Source organism: Nannospalax galili, unplaced genomic scaffold, assembly GCF_000622305.1.
Source record: "Nannospalax galili isolate Female #2095 unplaced genomic scaffold, S.galili_v1.0 scaffold880, whole genome shotgun sequence".
Classification (NCBI taxonomy): domain Eukaryota; kingdom Metazoa; phylum Chordata; class Mammalia; order Rodentia; family Spalacidae; genus Nannospalax; species Nannospalax galili.
In genome coordinates, this window is record NW_008345873.1 from 113,572 (window position 1) to 132,224 (window position 18,653).

General features: G+C 39.8%; 1 protein-coding gene across 2 annotated transcripts in view; it reads right to left on the reverse strand.

Annotated features, from left to right (window-relative positions):
* Positions 1-18,653, reverse strand: part of Gab3 (GRB2 associated binding protein 3) — an 84,590-nt gene that overhangs the window by 33,769 nt on the left and 32,168 nt on the right. For both annotated transcript variants that reach the window (XM_029567773.1, XM_008842035.3), the window contains exon 2: positions 1,253-1,553. In XM_029567773.1, coding sequence (XP_029423633.1) covers positions 1,253-1,553 — 301 coding nt within the window. The remainder of the gene's footprint in view (positions 1-1,252; positions 1,554-18,653) is intronic.

Below are 18,653 nucleotides of genomic sequence, written 5' to 3' on the forward strand. Positions count from 1 at the left end.
TAAACTTGTGTGTATATGCATAGAGAAAATTACATACTATCATAAATACAGTTTGGTCCTATCTGAAGTTCCAGGCATCTACTGGAGATTTTGGAATATATGTCCTGCAAATAAAGGCGGTTGCTGTATGTGAAAAGCCACAAGAAAGTCTTTGTAACATGGCTCTCAGATGAAAACGGATGAAATGAAAGGAGTTGTAGGGAAGTTTCTTGGCTTCCTCCAACTTCATAGCAGGGCAGGGCTAGACTCTTCCTAATGCCTTATTCCTGTTCCTCTTGAGTTATTCGAAAACACACTACATATGTATGATAACTACTAGATGAGAAAAGAGAAGCATGATGGGATGCATGAATATGTAGCTAACTTGTGCTGAAGGTAGCAAGTAGTGTTAGTAGAGAGCCAGCAGCAAACAAGACTGGGGGAAAAGTTGGTCAGGGAGGCTCTGCTTGGTTTGCTTGACATCAGACGCTAGTCATGATAGACATAGTGCCACTTTGCAAGCTGTGTCTGTTGCAACAAAGATAAAGTATTTGCTGTCACTTCATTTCCTTTTATTTGAGTGCTCTCCAAGCTCAGCAATGTTACTGAACTATCTCACTTAATAAACTTTGCTGGCTCATGACAAAAACAAAAGGAAGCACACTCTCACGCCTGACTAGAGATGCAACTCTAACGCTCCATTGCCACCTGGTGTTACAATGTGGACATGTCTGTGGCAGATGATAAAAAGCAGAACATTACCACTGAAATGTTGAAACAACTGAACCAGGATTGGGGTAAAGATTTTTGTCTACTAAATGAAGAGGTCAAGAGAAATCAGATTCAAAATCCCCCACTTTAACTGTGAGAATATGGTACAATAATTCTGGGGCTCAACAATAAAGTCTACAAAAGGAAGTGAATTATAAGCTAGGCTCTAACTTCCTGGTATATTACACAGTGTATGGGGAAGGAGGAAAGAGAGAAGGAGGGATGGAAGAAGGAGAGGACAGGGAGAAGAGGAAGGAGGAGGAAGAGGAGGAGGAATCTTTTCACATTTGGACCTGAATCCTACTACCAAGTAAAATACAGCAATTTTCAGTACTGTACTGAATTTAGTGGGAGTACTTCTGATTATATAAATTAGACTGCCAAAACACGTTCACAGAGGCAGTTTTGGTATTACGCATCATTTTTGTGCAGTAGCTCTCCAGTGCCAGCACAGTATCTTGGACCATAACTTTGCTCATAAGAATCCCAATGTTGCTCTTACCTGCACCATCCAGGTGACTGAGGTTGCAGACCTGACTGATGCTATGCACCCACACCTGCATTTCTTCTTCAGTCTTGGCCACTAGGTAGAATGTACGAGAAGTAGTCTTGACAATGAACACAAAATTGTTCTGAAATTCTTTCCGAACAAAGCCAGGGCCTGCATGCTTCCACACAGCACATTCACTGAGGTCTATCACACGGATGGGCTTGCTGGAGTGTTTGTTCCGGTAGTACTCCAAGACATCAGGGTTACCACTCATGCGGCCCCGCCGAAGGACAAACCAGCGCTTGCGCCAAGCCTGCAGAGGCAATTGGACATGGAGTTATTGTACCAAGTGTTCTTGTTTCTCAGGCTCTGACAAGAACCTTTTAGGAGGGGCAAGGACATCAGGAAAGAAAAAAAAAAACCAGCCATTTTAAAGAGACACTGTTTTTGAGAGAGAGGGTCTCATGTAGTCCAGGCTGGTCTCAAACAATGTATAGCCAAGGATAACCTGAAACCTCTGATCTTCCTGTCTCTATTTCCCAAATGCTGGGATTACAGGTGTCCACCACCATGCCCAACTTTCTAATGAGACCTTGGTATTAGAAAGCATGTGTACCAGCTTCAAGTCTAATTTACTGCATAGTTTTAAAGACAAGTAATTATTGTAGAGTCTAATAATGCAATATCCATCCAAAGTTTGGATAAGAAAGGGAGGAAGCCATGAGTTCCTTATCTTCTTACATTTAGGTGTCCCTTGGTCATCTCATGCCACCTGGCCAGCCCACATGCTTTCTGCTTCAGAGAACGGCAGCATTAGTCACAACTGGGAATGAACAGAGAAAGGCAACAGGGCGACAACAAATGCAAGTGGAGAGATTTATAGCTCTGTGGTTTCTCTCCCATGCAGTGGCATGCATGAGAGCCAGAAGTGTGGTCCTGCCAGGAGGCATGGTGACCAATAGAAAAGGAAACCTTTTGTATCTATAGCTGAGAAGCCCATCCTGAGCATGAGACCAGGGAAAAGGAAAAAGAAGAAGCCACTGTTTAGACTGCATTCAACTCTCTCTCTCTCTGCCCAGATAACATGAGATCCAGGCCAACAGAGAATCCAAAGTTGTGCTGAAAATCAAAAGCAGAAGACCCTCAAGTATGTCTTAGAATCAAACACCCTTTTGAGACTGTGACAGAGGACAGCAAGCAAGAGAACAGTCACTGAGCTTGGTTGGAGCAGATAAACCCCGCCCTCGTTCTACCTTGAGATGCATGTAAAGCTCTGAGAAGAGATTTGGCTTTTAGAGAACATAACTGGCATGTGTAGATTCAAGGGCCAGTCTTCAGCACTGCCAAAAAGAAAAGAAAAGGTGGTAGGGAAAGCCAAACCTATTTTCTCTATTTAAGAGAGTTTCAAGTTTTGAAAACTGGAAATACTGGAAGACCTTTCCGTTAATTGGTAGATCCTGTATACAGCATTTCTTGTATACCTTGTTCTTCAGTTACTGAACAGTTAACAGCTTTCACTTTTTAATATCAGAATTTAATGGCCACATATGATATTAATTCCTATTGTATAAACTACTGTACAGAAAGGCTTTGGGTTTTATACACTATTAACATTTTAAGTGGGGATAATATGACTAGACTTGGTGCTGATGTTAAACTTATCTGAAGCTAAAATGTTTAAAAGGTAAAACATGTTTTTAGTATTGTATGAAAGTGTGGAGTAAATGTATTTGTTTGAAATTTGTACTGTCCTTGAATTTAAACTATGTCTTGCTGGTCTAGTAAGAATATGTGAATTGTAATATGCCTTCACAGCTTTTTAAAGATGTGTCACCCTAAAAAAAGAAAGAAGTGATGATGCAATGCGACTGTGTTATTAAGACTGGAGAAGTAACAGCATGCTTGCATACTTATCGAGATGATCTAGGAAGGAGAGAGAAATGAATGACTCAAATTCCTACTGTAAAAATATGGCAATGAATGGAAGTGGGCCATTAATGAGGATGGGATCTCAAGCCCTAGTCTGGGGTTTGGAACACAGGAAATAGGAAACTTGAATTTGGGAATCAATAAAGACAAACAGAATGGGATGATGTCATGCCTGTCTACTAAGGAAACCTTCCCCAGGGAGCCTGGAGTACCCCAAACTTTCCAAAAGCCACTTTGGTGAGGAAATGTGAAGAGGAACTTTCTTCTATTTCTCAAGAAAATAAAATGGTTCCAAAAGAGGAAATCATAGTGAGCACAGAAATGAGTTTCATGTTAACTGCTCTTAATACAAAAGGAGAAAGACACAGACAAGTTTGTCATTCATTCAACAAATACCAATTGATAATCTACTAATATGATGTACACTGTGCAGATACTAGGGAACCCAAATAGAGCAAGTCACAGGTAGTGCTACTCCCAGTCTGTGGGTGGCAGGGGAAGTGGGCAGATGGATAATCTGATAATTGCAGTTAGTCAGACAAGTGCTATGATAAGAGAAAAACCAAGATGCTAAGGGAACACACAAGAGAGAGAGACCTCTGTCAGATCAAGGGCTGGGGCACTCCAGGAAGAAATGGTGACTAAGCTGAGACTGAAACAGTGCAGAGGAAGGAGTGTGCACAAAGACATGAAGGAAAAGGCGTGAAGCCTTGTGTAAGTAGTTTAACAAGACTGGAAGGGGCAAAAAGAGTCATGCAGTAATTCAAGTAGGATGTAATGCGGTCTCGGTGGTAAATCATGCAAAATTACCACCATGGGCTCTGCTAGGTTTTAGAATGTCTACCTAAGAGCTATGATTGTACAAAAGCCAAAACAATGTGTCCTTGAAGCTATTTGCTGAGTAAGTAGGTCAATAAGCCAGATTGGTCAATGCATAAACATGAAGAAAAAGCTTTTGCACAGCAAAGGAAATGGCAAAATGAAATGATAACTCATGGACTGTGAAAATATATTGGCAAACCACACATCTGATTAGATGTTACTACCTAAACTTTATAAAGAACTTCTAGAACTGGAGAGATGGCTAAGTGCTTAAGAGTGCATACTGCTCTTGCAGAGAGGGTCCACATTTGGGTCCCAGGACCCACACCAGGCAGCTCACAACTGCCTGTAACTCTAGCTCGAGATCCAACTCCTTCTGGCCTCCAAAGGCACCTGTACTCTCACATGCACATACCCATTCACAGATACACATAGACACACAGGTACATTGACACACATACAAATAAAAATAAGTCTTCTTAAAAAATAGATAAAAAGTTTAAAGAACATCTACAACTAGCCTGGCATGGTGGTGTACACCTTTAATCGCAGCACTCGGGAGGCAGAGACAGGTGGATCTCTGTGAGTTCAAGGCCAGCCTGGTCTATATAGTGAGTTCAGGTCAGCTGGGACTACAGAGAGACCCTGTTTCAAAAACACACACAAAAAAGAACATCTACAACTCAATAGCAGGACAACAAATAACCCCAGTTATAATGGGGGAAGGATCTGAAGATAAACTTCTTCAATGAAGATATATAAAAGGCCAAAAGGTATATGAAAAAAAAAAGTTCAACATCACTGATCACTAGGTAAATACAACTTAAAATAAGATATGACCTTGTACCAGTTAGGTTATCTATTATAAAAGACAGAAGTGTTTGTGGGGGTGGAAAGAAAAGGAAACCCTTGTACACTGTTAGTGGAAATATAAATTTACATGATCCCTATGAAATTAAAACCAGAAGTACTACATGGCCCAGTAATGCCTCTTCTGGATATACACCCCAAACTCAAAATAAACACTTTGCAAAGATGTCTGCACTAACATGTTCAGTCCAGCATTATCTGTTCACCACTGGACGAATGGGCAAAGAAAATATGGTACATCTACACAATCGAATACCATATAGCTTTGAAAAGGAAGGAGAGTGGGGCATTTGCCAGGTGCACCTGGAAAACATTACATCAGCTAAAATAAACCAGACACAAAGAAAAATATAGTATGATCTCATTTATATGTGGAGTCTTTTAAAAGTCTAATGCCCAGAGATAAGGAAACAGTGATTACCAAGGGTAAGGCTTACAAGAAAATGGGGAAGTGTAGGTCTGAGTAAACAAGGCAGCAGATGGATAAGGTGAAGAAGTCTAACGAGCTAATATCCAACATTAAAATGCATTGGATTAGATATTTTTGTTAAATAAGTATATTTTAGATGCTCTCATCAGAAAGAAAATAACTATATGAGGTAATATGGTAATACACCTCACTATGATGACCATTTCGCTATCATAGTATCATGTTATAAAGCTGAAATATACACAATATCTACTTTGAAAAGCAAATAACAAGACAGAGGGACACTATTAATTAAAAGACTGAAAAGATATATGCACAGGAGATTTTGTTGTTTTGAGACAAAGTCTTGTTATATAACTCAGGCTGGCCTTGAACGCACTCTGTAGCGCAGACTGGCTTCTAACTTATGACACACCAACCAGACGCACTCTGTAGCGCAGACTGACTTCTAACTTATGACACACCAACCAGGAAAGAGGGGCTGAGACTTGAACCTGTTTCACTGTTATAAGTTGAATTGTGTTCCCCTACCCAAATTCACATCGAGGGCCCACCCTTTAGTACCTCGCAATATCACCCTATTGAGAAATAGGCTCTTTACCAAGTTAAGGTGAGGTCACTAGGGTGAGCCCTAATCATACATGACTGATGTCCTTATAAAAGGAGAAACTGGGCACAAAGCTGTGCATAAGGAAAACATTCTGATGAGACACAGGGATAAGATAGCTACTTAAAAGCCAAGGAGAGAGGCACGGGAGCACACTCTCCTCACAGTTCTCAGAAGGAACCACCTCTGCTGACACTTTGATTTCAGACTTGTAACCTTCCAAACATGGAAATGCAATTCGGCTAAGGAAGTCTGTAGTGCTTTGTTATAGTATCCATTCCTCAACCTTTAGCATATATATAGAGAGAAAGCATCTACTGGCAGTCATATTGGTATACCTGGCACCGAGCTTGCCTACTACCCAAGAAACCAATTAGAAAACTAGTTCAAATAAATATATGATGCTGTCTGTATAGGGCTGTGATATCTTGATGAGGAAAACAAAAGAGATAAGCCCTATGATCATGCCATTTTTTTATAATTTTTTTTTAAAGATCATGCCATTTTTTACATTATAAGCACTTTCTGGACCACAGCAATCTTACAGAATAGAGAACGTAGATATCACAATTCCAGGTGTTTGGGTGACTACAACTTGCTGGGAAAAAAACTAGAGAAGATAGGACTATGTAAGTATCACCACATATATACATAGGGGTTCCTTCATGAGCCTTTGGCTGAACACTATAATGTAGAGTGAAACTTCATGGTACAACCCCAAGAACAACTCTTGAGGACACACAAAATGAGTGACTATTAGAGCTCACATCGTGAACTCTGATCTGCCAGACAGGCTAAACTTTAGAAGCAGGAGTAAACTCATGCTAGCCCCAGACTACAGGCTACTCTTTATTTTGTTATTTTTATTTTTATGCGTATAAGTGTTTTGTGTGCATGTATGTAAGTGTACCACATGTGTGCAGTGCTCAGAGGTCAGAAAAGAATCCTTTGGAGCTAGAGTTATAGATGGTTGTTAGCTACCATGTGAGTGCTGGGAACTGAACTGGGATCCTCTGCCATAGCAGCAAGTGCTCTTAATCACTGGGCCATCTCACCAGTCCATACAGGATACTCTTGACCTGTCATTAGAAAGCTTAAAAAGACTTGGAATGATCAAACTGATCTACAAATTACTGAATTTCCTGACAAAACAAAGATCAACAATCTTTAAGGGAAGACAACAAAATTGAGATGCTGAACAATATGCTATTTACTATTTACAATGTATGCTAACCAAGAATGTTACTAAAAATACAAAGAAGCAGGAAAATGTGACCCATAACATAAAGAAAAATCAGTCATAAGAAAGGGATCTAAAGATAAAAGAGATTGTGGGGTAAATGGATAAATACCAACTTTAAAACAGTCATTACTCTATTACTCTTTGAGATTTAAAGGAAAACATGTACATCATAAGTGAAATGGAAGATGTAGACAAGAAGAAATGGAACTTATGGAGGTTAAAAAAATATACTACCTGAAAAAAGTTTACTAGAGATACATAACAAGTTAGACACTACGGAAGTGATCAGGGGACCAGAAACAGGAAAAAAAAAGATGAGAGGATGAAAAAAATTACTCAGGCAGCTGTTAAAAATGTACAGTGCTGTACCTCACCTTCACAAATACTAATTCACCAGGCTTGCTATGGCATTTTTGCTTTGTTTTGTTTGGGTTGGGTTTTTTAAATGTTTTTATTATTTTTAATATTTTATTTATTATTTTTATTTTATGTGGATGAGTGTATTGCCTGAATGTGTGTAAGTGCACCTCTGCTGCACAATGCCCATGGAGGTCAGAAGATGTCGGGTTCTTCCAGAACTGGAGTTATGGACAGTTGTTAGCTGCCATGTGGGTGCTGGGAATTGAACTCAGGTCTTGTGCAAGAATAGCCAGTGCTCTTAACTGCTTAGCCACCTCTCCAGTCCCAGTTTGGGTATTTTTAAGGCAGGTTCTTTCTGTAGCCCCGGCTGGCCTGGAACTTGATATGTAGACCAAGTTGGCCTCGATCTCACAGAGATATGCCTGCCTCTGCCTCTTAAGTACTGGGATTAAAGCCATTCGCCACCACACCTGGCATTGGTGTGGCATTTTTAACTACCATCTTTGCAGACTATGATGCATAAAGGTAACTGGCCAAGGATGACAACTACATGCACTCTCTCTTTCACTTTATCCAATCTCATTTCCCTTAACTACAATTTATTTGAGATAATTTACAAAATGGTGTTTCCAACTTCAATCTTTCCAATGAACTGCTGACCCATATAATCTGCCATTCAAGTAGCCTCTCCACTTACATATCTCACACTTTACATGGTCAAAATGAAGTTGTTGTTTTTTTAATTTCATGCCTCTCAGACTTACTTCTCTTTCCAGCTTTCTAAGAAAGTAACATCATCAATTCGTGTTTTGTTCATTTCATTAGGGTAATTCTTGCTCCCGCTCTCCACATCCAAACCAGGAGCAACTTTCATTCCCCTATTTTTAAAACATTTTGCTGTGCAGTCCATTTCTTTCTATGAACCAGCCTTGCCCCACAAACTATCCCACTCCAGATCACCACTGTCTCTTACATGCATAATTGAGACAGCCTCTTGCTTTCTCACAGCCACTTCAACTTATCACATAAATCCATTCTCAGTAGAAAATCACTGTCTCTTGAAAATCACAAATCTGATCATTCTGTCCCCTTGGTTAATTAGTACATTCCAAAGGTTTATGATTAATACCATATCAGCACTCTTTAATATGTTACATACCACTTCATGATACCTAGTAATTTTCCATCTTGGTCACTGCTGTATTCTATGGGTCCTGTAGGGCCTGGCACAGAATAGTTGCTCAGCAAATACTATTAAATGAATGAATTCATGGTATTATAGCCATAGATTTAAAACAATACTCTCAAGAAATATGACTATGTTTGCTGTTCTATAATGAACCTAACTAATATCCAGTATTTACTCATCCCAAACTTACTTGCTAAGAACTGGGGAGGTAATGGCGAACCAGATATACACAATGTCTAACCTGGAACGTAGGATATCAAGCAAGGCTTACTTCCAGGCTTTTAACACAAACCCAACAAATACTCTATACAGACATTACCATATGTTGCTTGGAATTAATCTTGAGTGTGAGAGTGACTAGATAGTGACTTTCCAGAACATACCTAGGATGAGCATTTGTTAATTACTGAAATGAGTATTTAAGGCTGAAGTTGGATCACTTCATTCCTGGACTCAATTATACTTGCACATTAAAATAAATCTGGCAGGGTTATAACAAATTTCACTTCTTTGGCTCTAGAATTCACTTTAATAAAATGGAAGCGGCCTGTCTGGATTGTATCCATTGTCAAAAGACACTGAAATGAGCTGGGAAACATCCTGAAAGTATCTGAGGATGTAAAGAGACACCTCTGATTTAAACTGTCCCTTTGTTTGAACGGAATTGGCCCCCTGCCCCTCTGCAGTGGTGAAATCCCTAAGCTATGAAATCATTTCCTTCACATGTGCACAGGATGGGTCAGTAACCTGCCTCCATGACCACACATTCCAACTCAGATTGAGAGGGCAAAACCCACAGCTATGTGCATTTCAAGCTCTAGGTTTTGATCTGTCAATATTGTCATTTCAGCAGTGGCAGTTTTTTGTTTTTCTTACTTAATGGGCTTTATGTGAGCCTCTTCCTCTCTTGACCCATAGCTGTGCTCTACATTGTCCTGCTCAAGGGTGTCTAGAACTGCAGAATTTTGGTGCTTAGATTCTGATTGTTCTGATTGCTTACAGATGCTAGCTGGTATCCCTGTGAGCTGCTTTTTCAGTAGTTTAATTAACCAATCTTCAGGAGATGCCTCAGATTAGAGGAAAATAAGGAGAAAAACTGTTCCTAAGAATCTATCTTGAAATAGAGTATGATCTGGCCCAAGATTTCACACTACTACACATGAAGAAAAGTTAAAGTTGGAAGTGGAACTAATTTGGGAACATCTGGAGTTATAGGCAAGAACCCAGAAGTCAATCCAAAGCCAATGAACATCAACTGATCTCCAGTGCTTTCTGGAAACTTATTCTATCATGATATTGATTATATGCTTTGTAATATAGCAGGAAAGTCACCTATGATCTCTAAAGAATATCTGGTATTTTTAATAGACTTGGCATATAATACTACTCAATGCATTGGTGCTCATCAAATGACTGACTGAAATGGGCATATCTATACAAGGGCATGAAGGAGTGTTGTCATGGCACAGTTCTGTACAGGGGCTTCAGAGATACTACATTTATCTACAGAGGTGATGAGCTGCCTTTGTGCACGCATGCATGCTAAGTGCACATACAAGAGGAGCTGACACCAAGGGAACTGAGGAAAGGTTACACGGGCATTCTGGATGCTTCTTCTTAAATTTCCTGTGAATCTAATGATTTCAAAAGAATCTAAACAAAGATACTCAATCCAAAACAATTTTTAAAATATAGAAGAAATCTAGAAGGCGGAACAAGTAAAAAGGCATAAAATAGGATTGTTGGATGTCAATCCAAAAGCATCAACAATTACTTTAAATGGAAATTTACTCAACACTATAGTGAAAAAGTACTTATTGAATGCCTACTTTGGGCTAAGCCTTGGAACGTGTGCAGCTGCAGTGCTAACAGAAGTTCAGTGAGCCAAGTTGATAACTATCAGGAGGTTTGAAGTGATAGTGTGGAGGTGGGTGGGTGAGGGAGTGGGTGAAGTCCCACCCCTAGCTGAGAAGCTACTGGCATTTAATAGCTGCTGGGAGAGGAACAGTCAATTTTCTTTAAGGGTATGAGCTCTGGTAAGTCAACCATACTCCAGGGGATGGGCCCGCACCTAGGAGTATTTGGGTAACACAAATTGGACTGGAGAAGAAAAAAAAGAACAAAGGGTTGGGTGGGTAGGGAGGTAGGAGTGGATCTAGGAGGAGGTGGGGAGGGGAATATGATCAAAATAAACTATATAAAAGTTTTAAAGAGCTGGGGCTGGACAGATGACTCAGCGGTTAAGAGCAGTGACAGCTCTTGCAGAGGACCCGGGTTCGATTCCCAGCACCCACTTGGCGGCTACGAACCGTCCTTTAACTCCAGTTCCAGGGGAGTCCAACGCCCTCTTCTGACCTCCGCAGCATTGCATGACACGGGGTGCACTCACATACATGCAGGCAATACATTCATAACATACACATAAAAATGAAATATATTTTTTAAAAGTTTTAAAGACTTAACAAAAATATTAAAAAGAAAAAGAAAACCAAGAGGAGAGGGCTTGAAGTCCAGGGAGCAAAGGATGCAGTACATGAGGTGAAGAGGGTAACAGAAAAGAATGGGAGACTCATGCAGGGTGATGGAAGAAAAACAAGGGACATAACTGATAAGACTTGGTTACTAGCTGCATTTGTGCTTCAAGGTAGAGGGAGGGTTTCACATAGACTTTTGGTTTGTAATTGGAAGATAATATAATGCAACATGTTACCAAGGGCTCAGAGTCACTTCCATGAAACAAAGGCAAATATGTAAATGACATTCGTTCACTTACAAGTTTATCAAATTAAATTCATAATCTTATAAACTGATCAAGACAAGTACTGCTCTAATTTTCCAGAAACTGGTACTTGGACAAATGAAATGAGTTGCTCACTAACAGTTAATCTAAACCCAAATCTATGACTCCCCACTCTTGTCAAGAACATTGCTTTAAATGAATTGAAATAAAAAAGAAGAGAAAATAAAGGTGCAATGGGTAGAGGGTAAATCCCTTCAAGCTGGTTAGTGAATCTTCAAGATGGTTTAAAACTGTACCAGGCAGGTTTTGAACCTGGTTGTTCTTGCCCTACCCTAAAGTTTACTGGGAAGTATTTGGAGGCAAAAGGAGCAACAGAGCAAGCATTCTCAAAGCTTTCTGTTAGAGCACTTTCAGCAAAGTCTGTTCTATCACATGGAATTGTCAAGCTGTTTTCTAAGATTTACCACTATAGCCCGAATATTTTCATCCCTTCGCATACAAACATTCTTCTCTGGACTCCTGAAGACACAGAGGAAAGAAAGGAAAGGAATAAGATTTGCTTTCTGAATTACTGACTTTTCATATCCTTTTTACATCCTTTCTCATTTTTGTTCCTCTGACTCTGTTTCTTTTATTCTTGTGTTGCTAATGATATATACTTAGTAAATTCTGGTTAGTGTTTAGGAAACCTAACTACTCAATTACTGACTGAAATTTGTAAGGCTTCCAAGAATCTTGGATGTGATCCCAGAACATGAAATGAAAGAAAACATTTGGCAACAACTTGGAGGATTTTAGGAACTTCCATAGACCTGCCCTCTACACCAAGTTCCCATTTTCTTTCCAGTGGTTGCACCTTGAATGCACTTAGTAAGCTTGAGGCATATTTATGAGTTGGAAAAGGTAAAAATCATAAAAAAAACAGAATTCTGGTTCGTCTTCTATTTTCTGCTGAGGCTTACTAAATTTCCTTGCCAAGGGGACCATGTGACCCAAGGGCAGAGGGTTGGGAATTTCCAGGAGCAGGTTACATTGCTGCTATCTGTCTTGGTTCAGTGCCAGTAGCCCTGGAATTGCTAGTGACCCTTCAGCCTGATGGTCTGTAACCTTCTGCTGCCTGCCAAATTGTGCTGGGACTTGTCCCAGGCACGGAATAACTTCCTGTGATTGTGCTAGAGATGACCTGGCCCGTAGCATCTACTTCCATGGTTTGTCAACAGAGGCAAAAAATCTTGTATCTTTGCAGTGCAGTGGGCCTTGGGAGGAGGAATCCTGAGGAGAAATGATCACCCGAGATAAAGTGAGTCTAAAGGGTTGTGTTCAAGCACAACCACACTACATGACATAAACTTGACCTTCCTTCTGCATTGTTTCTCTTTATTCCTTGGGTAGCAGTCTTAGCTGTCAACAAGAGAAGCTACATGAACTCTCAGGGGTTACAAACCTATGTCACCAATATACTGGGTACTGGCATCAGGATGTAAAATGGATTGGATCAGTGAGCTAAAACCAACTCAGGAATAACTTCATTTAAAACTCTTGCAAATTTTGGGTAGAGGCAGGCAGATCTCTGTAAGTTCAAGGTCTACATAGAGATTTCCAGGCTAGCTGTGGCTACAGGGAGACTGTATCTCAAAAAGACAAAACAACAACAACAACAAAACAACAACAACAAACAAAAAAAACCCAAATTGTTGTAAAATCTACGATAGATGAGTGTGCAGTGCAATGGAAACACAAAGGAGGTAACCAAGTCTGAGCAAAGATTAAAAGATGATCAGAGGCAGTGATGACAGAGCTGCCCTCACCAGAGGCTTACTCTACCAGGGGAAAAGGGAAGACTCCTTTAAGCAGACACTTGAAATCATGAGACTGTCCCCCCACTCTGTGTGTACGTGTGTGTGTGTGTGTGTGTCTATAGTGGCCACAGGTCAACACTAGATATCTTCCTTCACTGCTCTCCACCTTATTTTTTGAAACAGGGTTTCTCAGTAAACCTGGAGCTCATCAATTCAGCTGGGAAGCCCCAGGGATCTTCCCTGTCTTCCTCCCTACCCCTACACCATCCTCTAGCATTGAGATTACGTGAGTGCCCCATATGCCCAGCTCTTTTATGTCGGTGCTAGAGATTGAACTCAGTTCCTGATGCTTGCACTGCAAGAATTTTACCCAAGGAGACACCTCCTCAATCCAACAATATGCTTTCTAAAAGTACTCCCAGACCAAAGTTTAGATGTAAGTAGCAATGATGTTTGCACAACATGAAGGTATTTACTGCCACTGAACTGCACAATGACAAATGGCTAATGTGGTCAATATTATGTTATATACATTTTACAGAATAAAAATGAAAAAGTAGGTGCTGGAGAGATGGCTCAGTGGTTAAGATCACTGACTACTCTTGCAGAGGACCCAGGTTCAATTCCCAGCACCCACATGGCAGCTACGAACCGTGTTTAACTCCAGTTCCAGGGGAACCTGAAGCCCTCTTCTGACCTCCACAGCAGTGCATGACGCAGATGCACTCACACACATGGAGGCAATACACTCATACACGTAAAATAAAAATAATAAAATATTTTAAAAAATGAAAAAGAAATATAATCCTCACACCTATAAAGGATATCACAATCAGAATAACTACCAAAAAAACCCAAAAACAAACAACCCCCCCAAAAAACTTGAAATAACAGAAACTCCTCAAAATACACAGTTATATAATAGGAAACATATGTCCCAGAATTGTTCAGAGCATTCCAAATGAATTACTAATTATCACCATTTGAATGTTCCCCATGAACCCCCACATGAGGTATATACTCCTTATATACACTTTGTCTCCTTGTCCTAGCTTTTTTCTCAAACTTTGGCTCTCTTCCTTTCCTCACTGCCTTAGGGCTGGCAACTGTCCTATGCCATAGTCATTTCCTTTCCAAGGTACTCATTTTTTTTCACCAGAATCCTTCAGAAATCTTTCTTATTTTGCCAAAATTGTGCTATCTCTAAGAAAAGATGAGATGCTTCACTAATCTAGCCCCCGCCCCAAGCTAACGGACTTCCTTTCTTAATTGTAGATTTTTTTTAACTGTTTTTGATGAGTTCATGAAAGGGAGTTATAAAACCATACGTAGGGGGCTGGAGAGATGGCTCAGTGGTTAAGAGTACTGGCTGCTCTTGCAGAACATCTAAGTTCGGTTCTCAGCACATAGCAGCTAGCAACTCTCTGTAACGCTAGTTCCAGGGGATCTGATGCCCTCTGCTGGCTTCTGTGGGCATTGCATGACATGGGTGCACTTACATACATGCAGACATAACACTCAAACATATAAAATAAACAAATTTTAAAAATATGTACTTAGAAGTTGATTTTAATTTCTTTTTCATATCTCCTCAGGAACTTCTTTTTAAGCTTTGTCAGTCACACAGACCAAACAAAAGAGTATAATGTTTAATTTTGTATTTATCTGATGCCTAATAAGGCTGGATATTATTTATGTGTTGTGTTCTTGGGTAGACATTCTGTAAACTGTTATTTATACAAACAGCTATTTATTTTATAATTATGTTGATCTTTTCTAATAATTGATAAGCATTATCCATAGATATAAACTCTTTGCTTGCCACATATGATTAAAAAAGTTTTTATGGGGCTGGAGAGAAAGCTCAGCAGTTAAGAGCAGTGGCCGCTCTTGCAGAGGACCCGGGTTCGATTCCCAGAACCCACATGGCAGCTATGAACCGTCCTTAACTCCAGTTCCAGGGGAATCTGAAGCCCTCTTCTGACCTCCGTGGCAGTGCATGACACAGGTGCACTCACATTCATGCAGGAAATATGCTCATACACATAAAATAAAAATAATAAAGTATTTTTAAAAGTTTTTATACTTTATCATATACATTTTAATACGTTTATATGACCTAAGGAGAAACCATTTTACATATTCAATTATTTCAAATATTTATTTATATATAGTATTACAAGCGAAAATAGAACTCAGCATACAGGAGATGCTCATTAAATACACACTGAAGGGCTAAATAAATTAATTAATGATGAAAGTTTAATTTTGTGGCTCCAAGGCAAGGTACACAGGCATGGGGAGTTCCACAACTTGGACTGGAAGCTCTGGATCCAGGGAGGAGGCTGAAGCTGATCCAGGACAAGGTACACATGCACTCAGATCTCACGGTTCACAACAAAAGTTACAGAAGCAGGAAGTTAGAGCTGACCCAAGGTAGGGTGCCCAAGCACACAGAGTACCACAACAGGCATTGGAGGCTGTGGAAACAGGGATCTGGTCAGAGCTGTCCCAGGGCAGGTCATTCAGGCATGGAGAGTGACACCAGACAGTGAGAGAGGAGGATAGTGACTGTTATCTGCAAATAGGAGCTGAGTCTTAGAAGACTGGAGATAGAGCCTAAAGCCCTCAATTCCAGTCATACAGAGAAAAATGATGCCTCAACCCTACTACAACTTAGTCTTTTTTTGAACATTGCATATGCATGAAAGAGAAAAGGTGACTTGAGATGGAAGGAAGGAAGGAAGGAAGGAAGGAAGGAAGGAAGGAAGGAAGGAAGGAAGGAAGGAAGGAAGTTGAGGCTGCAGAGATGGCTCAGTGGTTCAGAGCACTGACTGCCCTTGCAAAAGACTCGGATTTGATTCCCAGCACCCACATGGTAGCTAACAACCATCTGTAACTCCAGTTCCAGGGGATCCAACACCGTCTTCTGTCCTCCTTGGGCAGTGCATGACATAGGTGCACTTATATACATGAAGACATAACTCTCATACACATTAAAATAAAAAAATAAAATATTTTAGTATGTTTATTATTTTTATTTTTATGTGTATGAGTGTATTGCCTGCATGTATGTAAGTGTTCCCTTGTCATGCAGTGCCCTTGGAGGTCCCATTGGATCCCCTAGAACTGGAGTTAGGACAGTTGTTAGCTGCCATGTGGGTTCTGCATGTGGGTGCTGGGAATCGAACCTGGGTCCTCTGCAAGAGCAGTCAATGCTCTTAACCACTGAGGCATCTCTCCAGCCCCAAAATAAAATATTTTTTAAAAGAAAAAAATATTTTAAAAAGGACTCATCCAAAAAAACTAACTCCAGATGAATAAATCCAAGCACAGAAAACCAGCATGAAAAACCAAGACAAAATATCTCCTCAAAAATTACTAATCCCATAACAATGGCTTCCAAAGAGATTGACTTGAAATAACTTCCAGACAAAGAATTCAAAAGAACAATTATAACTATGTTCAAGCAACTCAAAGAAGATATGAATATATTCCAGGAGAATAAAAATAAAGAACTGAATAAAATGAGGATATCAACTCAAGATATGAAAATAGAGTTCAATAAAGAGATAGGATTGTTGAAGGATATTTACACTGAAATGATGTTGGAAACAGAAAACTCAATAAACCAAATAAAAACCTCCGTGTAAAGTTTCATCATAAAATGGATCTTGTGGAAAACAGAGTACCAGGGTTAGATGATAAGATAGAGGAATTGGATAATTCAGTAAAAACCAATGATAAATTTTTAAAAAATACATGAATGAAACATGGGAGAGTGTTGAGACACCATGAAAAAGGTCTAACCTTTAGATGATGAGCACAGAAGGAGAGAATACCATAGCAAAGGCATAGAAAATATTTTCAATAAAATCATAGGAAAAAAATTTCCAAACCTACAGAAAGAGATGCCCATCCAGGTACAAGAGGCCCACAGAAACACTAAATAGACAGGACCAGAAAAGAAACTCCCCACAGCATATTACGGTTAAAACACTCAATCAGGAGCTAGAGAGAGGGTTCAGAAGTTAATAGCACTGGCTGCTCTTGCAGAGGACCTGGGTTTGATTCCCAGTACCCAAAGGGCAACTAATAACCATCCCTAACTCCATTTCCAGGGGATTTGCCCTCCTCTGGCCTCTGCAGACATTTCATGACACTGGGTGCACTTTACATAAATGTAAGGAAAACACACTCATACATATAAAATATAAATGAATAAACAAATTTTTTTTTTGGTCTTTTTGAGACAGGGTCTCCCTGCAGCCCCAGCTGTCCTGGAACTCACTATGTAGACCAGACTGGCCTTGAACTCACAGAGATCCACCTGCCTCTGCCTCCCAAGTGCTGGGATTAAAGGTGTGCGCCACCATGCCCGGCTAAACAAATGTTTTTTAAAAACACTAAACACATAGAATAAAGAAAGGTTACTAAAAACTGCCAGAGGGAAAGGTCACGTTATTTTGAAGATAGGCCCATCAGAATAATACCTGATTATGCAATGCAACAGAAACTTTTAAAACCAGAAAGGCCTAGAGAGATATATTCCAAGTTCTGAAAGACCACAACTGTCAACATAGACTATTATACCCAGAAAAAGTATTAAAATTGAAGGAGAAGCAAAAACTTTCCATGATAAAAGCAGATTAAAGCAATTTATGACCACTGAGCTAGTTCAACAGAGGATAGTGGAAGAAATTCTTCAGACTGAAGACAAGGATAAACACACCCAAGAGATAACAGGGAATAAATAAACAATGCCAGTTCAGTTAACCAAAAGAGGCACAAAAAAATACCACAATGAGATCAACAAAATGACAAGAATGAAGACACAACTTTCAATAATAACCCTGAATATTAACAGTTTCAACTCTCCAATAAAATGATGCACAAAACAGGATCTATCTTTTTAAAAAGATTTATTTTTTATATTTGTCTGTGAGAGACACCTATGTGCATGTAGGCAGCACTAATTGGACTCAGTGGGATATTTCAAGAAAAAGAATACATGAAGTTGGGTGGAAGATGTGTTAGGGGGCCTGGGGAGAATTGGAGGGGGGAAGTGACAGTGGATTTGATCAAAATGCATTGTACATGTATGAAATTTCCAAAGAACAAGTAAAAATGTTATTTTTTTAAGTTTATTCTTTTGTATAAGTACCTTTTTAAAGATTTATTTGTTTTGGGGCTGGAGAGATGGCTCAGCGGTTAAGAGCACTGACTGCTCTTGGCGAGGACCTGGGTTGGATTCCCAGCACCCACATGGCAGCTACAAACCATCCTTAACTCCATTTCCAGGGGAATCTGAAACCCTCTTCTGACCACTGTAGCATTGCACAACATGGGTGCACTCACATACATGCGGGCAATACACTCACACACATAAAATAAAAAATTTCTTTAAATTTGTTTCTTTTATGT